General features: G+C 38.6%; 1 protein-coding gene across 1 annotated transcript; it reads right to left on the bottom strand.

Moving 5' to 3' along the window:
- Positions 1-1,284: 1,284 nt before the first annotated feature.
- Positions 1,285-10,550, bottom strand: dynlrb1 (dynein, light chain, roadblock-type 1). Its single transcript, XM_062986597.1, has 4 exons — positions 10,414-10,550; positions 6,449-6,524; positions 6,059-6,226; positions 1,285-1,706 (listed from the first exon to the last, which is right to left on the bottom strand). The coding sequence occupies exons 1-4, from the start codon at positions 10,414-10,416 to the stop codon at positions 1,663-1,665; spliced, it is 291 nt and encodes a 96-aa protein (XP_062842667.1). The 5' UTR covers positions 10,417-10,550; the 3' UTR covers positions 1,285-1,662.
- Positions 10,551-12,882: the final 2,332 nt, after the last annotated feature.

Below are 12,882 nucleotides of genomic sequence, written 5' to 3'. Positions count from 1 at the left end.
AAAACAACTGGACAAGAAGCAAAAACGCATGCGCAGTGACGTCACCTTCAACTTCAAAGCCAAAGATCATATTGATGTTAAATGCACATGAGATCTCTGTAGTTACATAAATCTATTTAAGTTTATTACAGTTCAATTAAATACTCTCACTTTTTTTTACCACTTATCCAGTTAGGGTCACGGGGGGTTGCTGGAGCCTATCCCAGCTTTTCAATGGCCGCAAGGCACACAGTTACACCCTGGACGGGGTGCCAGTTCATAGCAAGACAGACACACACACACACACACATAGACACACCCATTCACCTATAGGGCAATTTAGTGTCTCCAATTAACCTGACTGCATGTTTTTGGGCTGTGAAAGGAAACCGAAGCTCCCGGAGGAAACCCACACAGACACGGGGAGAACATGCAAACTCTGCACAGAAAGGACCCGGACCGCCCCGCCTGGGGATTGAACCCAGGACCTTTTTGCTGTGAGGCGACAGCGCTACCCACTAAGCCACCGTGCCACCCTCACACATGTACAGTACAATTAAATTCTTTCTTCGCGTATCCCAGCTTGTTTTTGGAAGCTTAAAAGCAAAAAGCAGGAAAATGAAGTGAATTTTATTGTCTGATGGCTGATGCCTTTCACGCCTCAAAGCTTATTACAGGGTCCAAAGTTGGAGATGCATTTCACGTTCCATGGTAATCTGCCAACTCTTTGATGGTCAAATGCAATCTGATTGGTCAGTGGTGTGGGTATGACGTGAGGTGCATGGAACCTGAAAGATGATACGACACAGAAGCACTATCCCAAATTTCACATTTGGACCCCTAATAATAATTCTTAAATCTAAGAGTTTTGCTTACCACAATTGTGAGTGGTTATTGATCATTTACTTTTTTAACCATACTGTTGTGAGTGAAAATCCCAGCAGATCATCAGTGTCTAACATACTAGGTTGCATGTCAGGTTGCCAAATTGTATACAAATCTTTTTTTAACTAAGTAATTTTAAGGCTCTAGGTAAATTCAAAGATTGGGGCTGCTTTTCACACATATACCACAGTACATACACCTATCAGCCATAACATTAAAACCACCTCCTTGTTTCTACACACTGTCTATTTTATCAGCTCTACTTTGTAGTTCTACAATTACTGACTGTAGTCCATCTGTTTCTCTGTATGCTTTGTTACCCCCCTTTCATGCTGTTCTTCAGTGGTCAGGACTCTCCCAGGACCACCACAGAGCAGGTATTATTTGGGTGGTGGATTATTCTCAGCACTGCAGTGACACTGACATTTTTACACTTTATTGGAACACAAACGGACTTAAACAGCCTGTGATATGTTGACAGACATGTGCAGGTACAGAGTTTCAACAGCAAGCTTCTCTATTAGCTCACATTGACTATCTGTGTGAGTAGCGGCATTTAAAAAGTAAATCAATGAATAATGATTTCTGTTAAATAAAACTGGAATGACAAAAATGAATTCAGACAACACCATGTTTGGTATTCGTTATTCAGCAACCATACAGAGACCAGAATGATCATTACTGTCTGTGTGACATTAGCCATATGCTTATGTAACTACTACATACATTTTTTGCATAAAAGTAAAAAAAATAATAATAATTTAAATAAAAAGCTATATGGAAAATACAATAGTAATACTACTCAGTGGGGTTCTGAATGACTATCAGGAAATAGTCCTTATCTGTGGAGAGAAGAAAAGAAACATATTAGAAAATACAATGGTAATAAATATACTCACTGATAAATCACACAAACACCACCAAATATGTTTGTTGTTAGATTTTCATAGTTTTTGACAGTCCTGATATCAATAGACTCAATTCCCTCTCCTCTGCTGGCTGCATAATATCCTCAGTGCCTAGAGAGGGCGGCAGTCTAGCACACAACACTCCACCACCATCTGCAAACTGCATCTTTACACATGGCAATGGTGAATTCTTACAGAGGGTTTACAGAGAGGTCCATGCTATTCTCTCTGTATTTTCCCAAATTTTTTCTCAGCGCTTCAAGCACACAGTAGAAGTCGGTGTAGCAGCCCATCCGACCCTGCTACCGGTCGGCTGGGCGTCATCTAGTGGGCACAATTGACAGTGCCTGCAGCAGACACAAATTGGTCACAGTGTCTGATGGGTGGGGAAATGACTGGACCGAGTGGGTGGGGTCTTCAAAGTCTGTGCAAGAACCCTGGTTAGCAGACCGAGACCCCCATGCAGAAGTATGGGCGTAAAGAAGGGGTCCGCTCGGAGGGCACTAGAGCAGCAATATACCCTCTTTGAATGCAATCAGGGATCCACAGCAGCAGGAGACAAATCGACTACGCTAAATCGGGCCCCCAGCCCATAGTTCATCAAGGTACCTTGTTCTTAACACATTGTTTATAGTTGTCAGCATCTAATTTGTTTATTCTTATTAAAAAATAAGCTTAGGTGTCACATCCAATAGATGCCACTAAAAATGGCAGAATTCAGATTCTTTCGGTGGATGGCTTTGCTTTGTTTTATGAACTGAACTAAATTACAACTGAATTATTATTTTTATTTTTGCTAGTTATAACTTCTAGTTTAAATTAATTCTGTGTTTGTATGATTTGTATGAATCCTATTAATCCAAATTATTCTCCAGGCCACCCAAGGAGGATGGGGGGTCCCTGCTGAGTCTGGTTCCTCCCAAGGTTTCTTCTTGTAATTTTAAGGGAGTATTTCCCTGCCACTGTCGCCCTCGGCTTGCTCGACAGGGATTTTTGGTCTCTCGGTCCTGGATTCTATGAAGTTGCTTTGAGATAATGTCTGTTGTAAAAAGTGCTATACAAACACATTTGACTTGACTTGACAACCCACAAGAGTCAAAAAGTCAATGGGAAAGACCCAGGACCCACAGTTGGCTTGGGAATCCCAAAGTAGGTACTCTAATTTGTGGTCAAGGATCATGACAGTAAGGACATATTCATGGAACTATGTTTGTTTGTTTGTTTATTAGGATTTTAATGTCATGTTTTACACTTTGGTTACATTCATGACAGGAACGATAGTTACTCATGACACAAGGTTCATCAGTTCACAAGGTTATATTAAACACAGACATGGACAGTTTAGTGTCTCCAATTCACCGCACTTGCATGTCTTTGGACTGTGGGAGGAAACCGGAGCACCCGGAGGAAACCCACACAGACACGGGGAGAACATGCAAACTCCACACAACAAGGACGAACCCAGGACCTTCTTGTTGTGAGGCGACAGTTCTACCCACTTAGCCACCGTGTCACCCTCATGGAACTATGCAATGTTTCCTTTCAATGGTTAAAAGAGGTCTTTTTAACATTAAGCAATGAAGCTAATGAACTGAGCATTTCTGGCCTATGCAGCTGCATAGTAGTGCCACCTTTAGGTAAAACAGACCTCTTACATATGTATTCCAAGACAGAAGCCTGGCTTTAATCTGGGTAACCTGGGTAACTGAATGTAGGTCAGGAATTTCTGTAATCCAACACTGCAGGGGTAATTCTCTTTAAAATGTGCCTGTAACCAACAACACTAAAAAACAATAAGACATGCTCAGGCATTTGTGCATCTTGTTTTCCACTCCACTACCAATATAATTTAACACCACAATGGTATAAGTCATACTTTGGGAAAAGGTATCGCCCAATAACCTTAAACTGCAAAAGAAATGCCATGTTGCATTTACTTAACACCCTAACTCTGCTAGCCTTCTATATACTTCTAAATACTATATTCTTAAATATTTATTGTGCTTTTTTCTTCTACATATGTCGTAAATTCTAAATACTGGATTTATCATGAAGTCATAACTGCTACCATAGTAACTGCTGTGTTAATTTTATAGACTTGTTTGCTGAATACCTTATATATCACAGTACAACCTCAAATCAGAAAAAGTTGGGACAGAAAAGTACTTTGAGATTTTAGAGCAGCATATGCTGCCAAGATGACAACTTTTCCAGAGATGCCTGACGTGCATTTATTTATTTATTTCTGTTTATTTATGCATTTTCACCTGATTTAGTGTAGCCACTGCTGCTGAGGATCCCGATTGCGTTTGAGGAGGGTATATTTGCCTGCTCCACGCCCCTTCTGACACATGCGCAGTCCCTCAACCCCTTCATTTTTGCTTGTGCTTCGGGGTATTCGCACATGAGCCTCCTCCACTTTTTGAACAGGCACCGCAATGGTAAATTTCTGCCACCTGGGTGCCTGTCTGTGCATTTTAAACAAGACAATGCAAAACCACATGCTGCACACATTACAAAAGCACAGCTGCGGAAGAAGAGGGTACGGGTAATGGACTGGCCTGCCTGCAGTCCACCTGAAACACTCCCTTGCTTGGTGCCAAAATGTACAGGGTGTCTTTAAAGTCAGAACTAGGGCTGTCGCGGTGAAAGAATTTCCCCTTGCGATATTCAACCTGTCTCAATATCACGGTATGCGGTGATATCGCCATTTTTTTTTTTTTTGAAAATTACTTAATTAATCTGGATTTTAGAGCTATATAAACAAGCTTTATTGTTAGGCTATGATTCGGTATATTATTGCTTTATAATGACAAAGATGAGACGGCTTTAAGACCAATGAAATGCGTGTTTATTGTTAAATACAGAACAGAGCAGGGATGCGCGTCTTTTCTCTATTAAAAAAGGTTTAAATTTAGCTTCTAGCCTAGGCTAGATATACACTGTGAAACGAAAAAAAAGAGTTTAGGCTAAACATTTTAAATGCACATCTAATCAAAATATGGTAAAAAACAAATAGAATAAAGTCTGTAAGAGTTTAAACCTGCGTTCAGCTGATGTGGTTTAGAGAGGATCTGAGTGGGGTAGAGATGTTCCCGGTGTTACCGATGCTGCACTAATACACACGTGTACTGAACTTGCATGCGACTTTACAGATCAAAGCAAATCTAGCCTGGTTATTGCGCCACTATTAAATATCTATTTAGTAGATATAATTAACATAACAATATATACTACATTTTAAGTTATTATTCGTTTCAATACATTTTTATTCAACGAAAAAATACATTTAAATCATTACAGCAAGCGAATATTTGCAGGCTGCAATGCCATATTAACCGTCATTAAGTGTTTTAGTTCGCCGAGGCTGTTTGAATATAGTCTAAATTACAAGTATTTTATTGAGTGTGAAGTCAATTTGATCATTAATAAACTTGCTTATAATTCCTGTTGCGATTGTTTACATTTTAAAACACAAAGCCTGACGCTCTTAGCTCATTTTCATTATGAATTTATTTAACATTTATTACGCCCGATTGTAAGCGTATAAAACAAGATGGTGATGCGGTTGCTTGGCATGCCCTGCGGTTGGCTGGTCTATACCGCGATATTTCAAAATTGCGGTTAGCGCGACAGCCCTAGTCAGAACACATAGGAAATATAACTATCTATAACTAACTATATGTTTACTAAAATACACACACACATACTGCATCACAAATAATGGAAAACACATTGAAGATGTTATTAATTATTATTTTAATGAAATAAAATGTTGTTAGAAAAAGTATTGAAAATATGCATTTTGCCTATGTGTGCAGACTTCAGGGACACCCTGTATTTTAAGTGTTGTGAGAAGGAATAGCAACATTACAAAGTCGTAAATGCTTTACTGTCCCAACTTTTTTTTATATATGTGGTGAAGCTTAAAAATGCAGGAATGGATGTACAGTACATTAACCAAATGGAATATGAATGAAGTTAACCAGACAAAACATGAAATATTTTCACGCTGTCTGCAAAAAAATTAAAAACAAAAAACTTTATTTTTTATTTGCAATTTCCATACTTTCGCAACTTTCTGATTTTGTGGTTCTATATTAACAAAGCTATGCACAGTTGGTGTCTGTACTGTCCCAGCGTAATGCTTTCATTGTAAATGTTGTTTATTTACTGTATTGTTTACACTTATATGTGCAAATTTGCTCTTTTTGAAGTAATTTTTTTTTCAGGCAGACTAGCATTGATTAAAAAGCACTGAAAACAGAATAAACACATTTCCCTACCTGGAGCAATCATTATCTCATTCTTCTTGGAGCGAACCCTCAGAAAGGTAAGATCATTCTGTGGGTCGATGTCTCTCACTGTACTCCGTGCTTTTATGACAAGCTGGTGGAGGAGGCTGGCATACTGCACGGTACTGGAGTTATCAAGTGTGGTTTTAATAGGAATGCCTTGGAAAAAAAGAGCGAGAAAGAACGGACAAGCTAAGAAGCGGAAGGCAAATCTAAGAAAACAATCACTACTTGTTTAAACAATGCTTGTTTCAAGATTTATGTGGTTAAATAGACCTTTTAAGTGATCACTATAGTGCATAAACAGTTTAATAGCTTACACAGATGTATTAAGTTACATTTCTGTGTAACATTTTTGAAGACAATACCCCTATTGTTTACCTTCCGAGTTGACAACAATGATTCCTTGCACTCCTTTCTGACTCTGGATTCTCTTCAGAGTCTCCTCAACTTCAGCCTGAGCCCCAAAAACAACAACAGAGAGCCAGAGAGTTATGTTTATAATTAACATTATTCTGGATAATATAAAAATACACATAAAGCACACGATGTTTGGTTAATCACTTAACCGATAACCAACAATGAAGTCATTATTCAATTATTATTTTTTTTTTAATAGAGCAGAGGTATGAATCTCTATACACACAAGCGCTTAGACCTCCGATTTGAGGCACTTGCTATTTTCTTTCGGAGAAAAAGAACTGCCCTTCTAATGTAAGCAGGACAAAATGCTTTCTAATACACTTTGATGATTAAAATCATGATCACAGGAACTATTCTGCATTGAAATCACAAACAGTATGCTGTTTAGTGTCAGTATGGAGTCAGACTGCATGTTAATCTTTGCATATGCATCTCTGTAATTTTTTATAGAAATGATTTGGATATTTTGCATCGTGTTTTAGGGTAAAGGTAAAACTGTCTGTATGATCTAGGCAAAATTTGCACCCCTAGTTTTTAGTACAGTCCACATATGTTCTACAGGTTTTAGATCAGGACTTTTTAAGAACCAATCAGTATATTTTATCTGTTGAGGCTACTCCAAATTTAGTGTTTTGGGTCAGCGTCTTGCTGAAGCTTCCTAAATTTTTCAGGTGGTCTTTCATTATAAATTGCATCCACTGGCAGCAAAACAAATCTAGACATGTTACAACTGGGGCTGGGCGATTTTTACGATTAATTCGGTTAATTCGCATGAACGTTTTCACCCGATGTTAGAATGTGACAATCGCGATTGTTTACATACTTTATATTTTAATTAAAATACCAACATGTCACGAAGCAGAAACTGACCAGACGCTCGCGGAATATAAATCAGGGAAAGTTTAATATAAAAAGGGCGAAAACAGTGTACAAAATCAGGTAGAGTCCAAAACCAGCGAAAACCAAAACAGTAAACGGAAGACAACAAGGATTATACACGGTAACGGTTAGATTCAGTAATAAGGAGCGCAAACACGATCGGCAAAACGAGACACAAACAGAAGAGTTTAATTAAGATTCACTGAATCAAACACCGCTGAACTGAATCAAAATACGGAGCCGATGAGCGCGATCAGGATTGGCTGAAAAGTAACGAGTTACATTTACTCGCGTTACTGTAATTGAGTCTTTTTTTGTGTACGTGTACTTTTTAAAGTAGATTTTACAGCCTGTAATTTTACTTTTACTTAAGTAAGTTTTGTACTAAGAATTGTAATTAGCTACATTTTATAAAACGGATAGTTCCGGTCCTAAAATCTGATTGGCTGAGCTGCGTTCGAAGCCGTTGTAAAATCCCCGATAAACGCACACCTATAACCACCTCACATCATTCCATATTAATACGCCACTGAAAAGAAAAAGTCAATGTTATTTTCGCCCTCATGTTGCCTAGCAACACTGTTAATCGAACTACCTGTCGTCGCGGAAGAATGCTTTACTGTTTATACACAATAAATAAATGTATGAATTAAACATTGTTGTAAAAACGTCATCCCCGTGCTAAAATCACAGTAACGCACGGCCTCTTGTGGCTTATTGCTTTATTAAATCACATCCGTTACTGAGTAAAAAAATCGCGTCTGGGAAACTGCTGCAGTGAATTCTGAGATAGGGAGTCGGATCTTTTGTCTCGGTTTCTTTTAAAGAGCCGTATGTATGTAACGACTCCCAAATGCGCGAATCGGTTCCTTTATTTTGGCTTAAAGGGCCGTTCAATAGAATTGAATCATTCTACGACACATAATAGTGGTTAGTTAATACAGTTTGAAAGTTTTATGGGACTAAAATGACACATTACACATCCTTAAATGTTTAAAATGTTGTATCCACCCCCCAAATCACAAGAGGACAAAATCAAAGCTGAGCTGAGTGATCACTTGATGCCCCCCCCCCCAATGTAGATACTGATACAGACTCACTCAGTGGTGGAAACAGCACAGTACAGGCTCGTGTTCCTTTTAAGAAACCTGTAAAGAACTTTTTGTAGTTTTTTTCCTAATGTAAGGAGGTTCTGCTGAACATTATTTAAAATAAAAGTTGTTTGTGAGCTATTCTTAGATATAGATAGATAAGGATATAGATAATTTAGATCTATTTTGTTTTAATTATTGTTAATTATTGTGATATCGTTATTGTTATAAAGTTTGAGTCCCTTAAAAGGATAATTATAGGTGGTGCTGTTACAATTTTTGCACTTCTGCAGCCTTTAATTACAATGCAAAAAAAGAAATTTGAGTCTTATTTTAATTGCATTATACAAGAACAAAAAAATCGAAATCGACAATCGAGTATAATTTTAAAATAATGGAGATTTTTTTTTTTTTTGGCAAAATTGCCCATCTGGATGTGGAATGCTGTTAGGTTAGGTGTTTCTATTACGTGACCACAAATTCTCTTCCAGAGACTTTTTCGCTGTTCGAACATAAAGCAACAGACTTCAGTCGATCTTGCCAATGTTAGATCTAATTATTTATTTATTAGGATATTAACGTCATGTTTTACACACTTTGGTTACATCCGTGACAGAAACGGTAGGTACAAGTGTAATGTCAAACACAGTCATGGACAATTTTGTATTTAAATTAAATTTTGTACTTTAATTCACCTCACTCGCATGTCTTTGGACTGTGGGAGGAAACCGGAGCTCCCAGAGGAAACCCACGCAGACGACATGCAAACTCCACACAGAAAGGACTAGGACCGCCACACCTGGGGATCGAACCCAGGACCTTCTTGCTGTGAGGCGACAGTGCTACCCCTAGATCCAATTAACATTTCAGCCAACATTCTACTGAAAATCTATCTGTAAAAATTATTAGCATCCAACTGACAGTCAAAACTCTAGTAACTGTAGTAAGTGTTATATTCCAAGAATATGCCACAATTTTTTATATGTAGCGGTACCATTTATTATTGTGTGGACTAACACACCTATTTACTCACAGTTGTAGCTTAGTGGTTAAGATACTGGACTAGTAATCGAAAGGTCACTGGTTCAAGCCCCACCACTGCCAGGATTCCACTGGTGGGCCCTTCAGCAAGGCCCTTAACCCTCAATTGCTTAGACAGTATACTGTCACAGTACTGTAAGTCCTTTTGGATAAAGGACAGGTGTGGCTTAGTGGTTAAGATACTGGACTAGTAATCGAAAGGTCACTGGTTCAAGCCCCACCACTGCCAGGATTCCACTGGTGGGCCCTTGAGCAAGGCCCTTAACCCTTAATTGCTTAGACAGTACACTATCACAGTACTGTAAGTCGCAAAATGTAAAAATGGTGGTACTATTTATTCTTGTGTGGACTTACACCTAGAACTAGTTTTTCCCAGCTATTCCACCACAATCCTATGTACACACATGGAGAACATACAAAACTCCTGAATGAAAATAAGAAGAACCATGTTGCTGTGCAAACTCTACAGCATCATTTCCTCTGTGGGCATGTTAGTATAAAATTCCTGCATATAAAAAATAAATATTCCTGCATATAATAAGTACAAAAAAAGGTAAGTTAATTGACATCCTTAGATTGTCACTAGGTGTAAGTGATGCTATTCAGAGCATTAAATTGGTTAAAACTCACAGTAAATTGTTCGTGTGTCCATATTCACCCTAAACGCCTTATAATTGAGAATATAATTCCATAATGAAACAAGGCTGCACCAAAACAGAATATTTAAAACGATTTAATGTGATTAAATTAACTGTAAACAGTCTGTTAGTTAGCAACACAAACCTATTGTATGGCAACGCCCTGTAACAGCCCGAAGCTAACCAACGCTAACAAAGATTAGCTTGTAATACTAACCTGTATGTTTACGTCAAGCTCATTATTTATTATTTAAAAGTAATTAGTACTACTTACCATTGTAATGATGATTATTTGTCTCTGTAAAAGAATCCCAGCTACTGTTGGTTCCAACCAAACCAGCTAGCATAGCATTTAGAAACCTGTCGTGCTTTGATTTGTTGTCAAACGTAAGAGGGCAGTACGTTTGATTACAGTGCAGTATAACCGCCATCTGCTGGCCTGGAGAAGAACTACAGTTGCAATCGAATGTATTCTACAGTACAAGCTAAAGAAAATAAAGATTAAGCGGGTTTAAATAATTTATACTTCTTACCAGTTAAATGATACCGCAAATAAAAAAAAAAGATGAATATATTTTAAAGTAGCATGGTATATTGTTAATACCGCCATGTCACAATCACAGACATCCCAAGTCTCCCGGAAGTTCCTGGAGTCTCCCGCATATACATAGCGGCTCCCTGATGCCCGCAAGTCCGATAAAATCTCCCGGAATCTAGAACGAGCGGCCAAGAGCGCACACACACACTCGCTCATGCGTATTAAACACGTTATCTGATATACAATTTAGTGCACTATGTAGTGAACATAATTAATTACGTAATACACTATCTAGTGCACTATGTAAGGAACACAAATCATCATCTAGTTATACTGTCAAGTGCACTATGTAGTGAACATGAATGCGTTATCTAATACACCATCTAGTGCACTATGTAAGGAATATAAATCCGTGATCTGATATACAATCTAGTGCACTGTGTAGGGAACATAAACCAATTGTCTAATTCACTATCTAGTGCACTACGTAGGGAACATAAATTCATATCTAAAATACTATCTAGTGCACTATGTAGGGAACATAAATCTGTTATCTGATATACAATTTAGTGCACTATGTAGGGAACCTAAATCCGTTAACTAATACGCTACCTAAAGCATTATGTAAGAAACATAAGTCTATTATCTAGTACACTATCTAGTGCACTAAGTAAGGAACATAAATTCTTTTCTAATATACAATCTAGTGCACTATGTAGGGAACATAAATCTATTATCTTTCACACTATCTAGTGCACTATGTAGTACACATTAATGTGTTTGTGACGCAAACAGTTAGCTTAGTAGCTCAGTTAGCAGCTCCTAAAAGTTCTGTTATCACCCATATCCTTTGGTGTGTGCGAGAGGTTTTTTAGCTTTTTTTTTTTTTTTTTTGGGCTTGGGGGGTCGAGGTACAGGTCTGGGGGTACCTCCCTGAAATGAGTTTTTGCAACTTGGGATGTCTGCAATCATTTAGCCCCTACATAAAGGTGATGGTCTCAACACCTACTGCTAATCTGTAAGAACTAAAACTGGGTTATAACTAGGGCTGGCTCGATACCACTTTTTTTATGTTCGATACTGATACTGCAAATTGAGTATCCGTCATTCCTCCTCTCAAACAACTAATACCAAAAAATTAGGCAACGCGACCAGCAGGGATTGTTTTGTAATGCAGTGTTGGTATTATAGTTTGGCGTGGACGATAATATTGTAAAGCTTGTGTGTGTCGATGTATTCTGATAGAAACTATATTATCCCCCTCACCATACTCATTGCCAGTCGCAACCGACTGATCCAGATATTCAACATGCTAGATATCTCTTCTCAGCCGCTCGGATCAAGTTGTTGAAAAGTTCAGACGTAGCGATTGAGAGCCGAGGTTAGATCGCCGAGCGAACGCCGAGTCGCCAAGCAAAAATCAGGGCAAACATCTTGTAGTGTGAACTAGGCATAAGCAGTAATAATACACATCTAAATGCACCATGGTTAAACTAGCTATCTAAATAACAATGCTCAGACTGTGAAACAAATATTCTAAAGGAATAAATACAGAACCTACAACATCACACTTATGCAAAACTGCTGTTTTTATTTTAACTTTTACACACAGAACATTTAGCAGCATTTTTGGCTTGTTTAGCAGCACCATACAAACGTTTAAAAAACGTGACACATCTCGCTTTACGGCGTGTCGTCCAAAGTGTCTATAATTGGAAGATGTGGATATCAATCAAACGCGATGGACTAATTAGAATTGACGCAAGTTGAGTTGAGATTTTCCGTTAAAGTTCTGTCACGTTAGGGCCGCTTGAATACTTCGTATCGAATCTCAGCTCTGCCTACCGTCTAAGGCTAAGCGGCCACATGAACAATGATTGGCCTGCTATTCGGATATGGGCGGGACTAAGCCAGCTGGGACTCTCTCCCATTACTGGTGCAATTACGACCTCTGCTGGCTGACTAATGGCACCTGCGCAGAGATAAGAAAAGAGTGCTCTTAGGGTGTGTCTCTCCGTACACAACGTTGAGCTGCATTGCACTCTTCAAAAGTGCAGGTGATAAAATGCATACGGCATGCTGCCCACGTGTCGGAGGGGGTGTGGGTTAGCTTCGTTCTCCTCAATCAGAGCAGGGATTGGCATTGGTGGAGAGGAAGCATGATGCAATCGGGCAATTGGATGCGCTAAAATGGGAGAAAAAGGG

The sequence above is a fragment of the Trichomycterus rosablanca genome, chromosome 24 (genome assembly GCF_030014385.1).
Source record: "Trichomycterus rosablanca isolate fTriRos1 chromosome 24, fTriRos1.hap1, whole genome shotgun sequence".
Classification (NCBI taxonomy): domain Eukaryota; kingdom Metazoa; phylum Chordata; class Actinopteri; order Siluriformes; family Trichomycteridae; genus Trichomycterus; species Trichomycterus rosablanca.
Note: the sequence above shows the minus strand (reverse complement) of the source record. Positions and strands in the feature narration are given on the sequence as shown.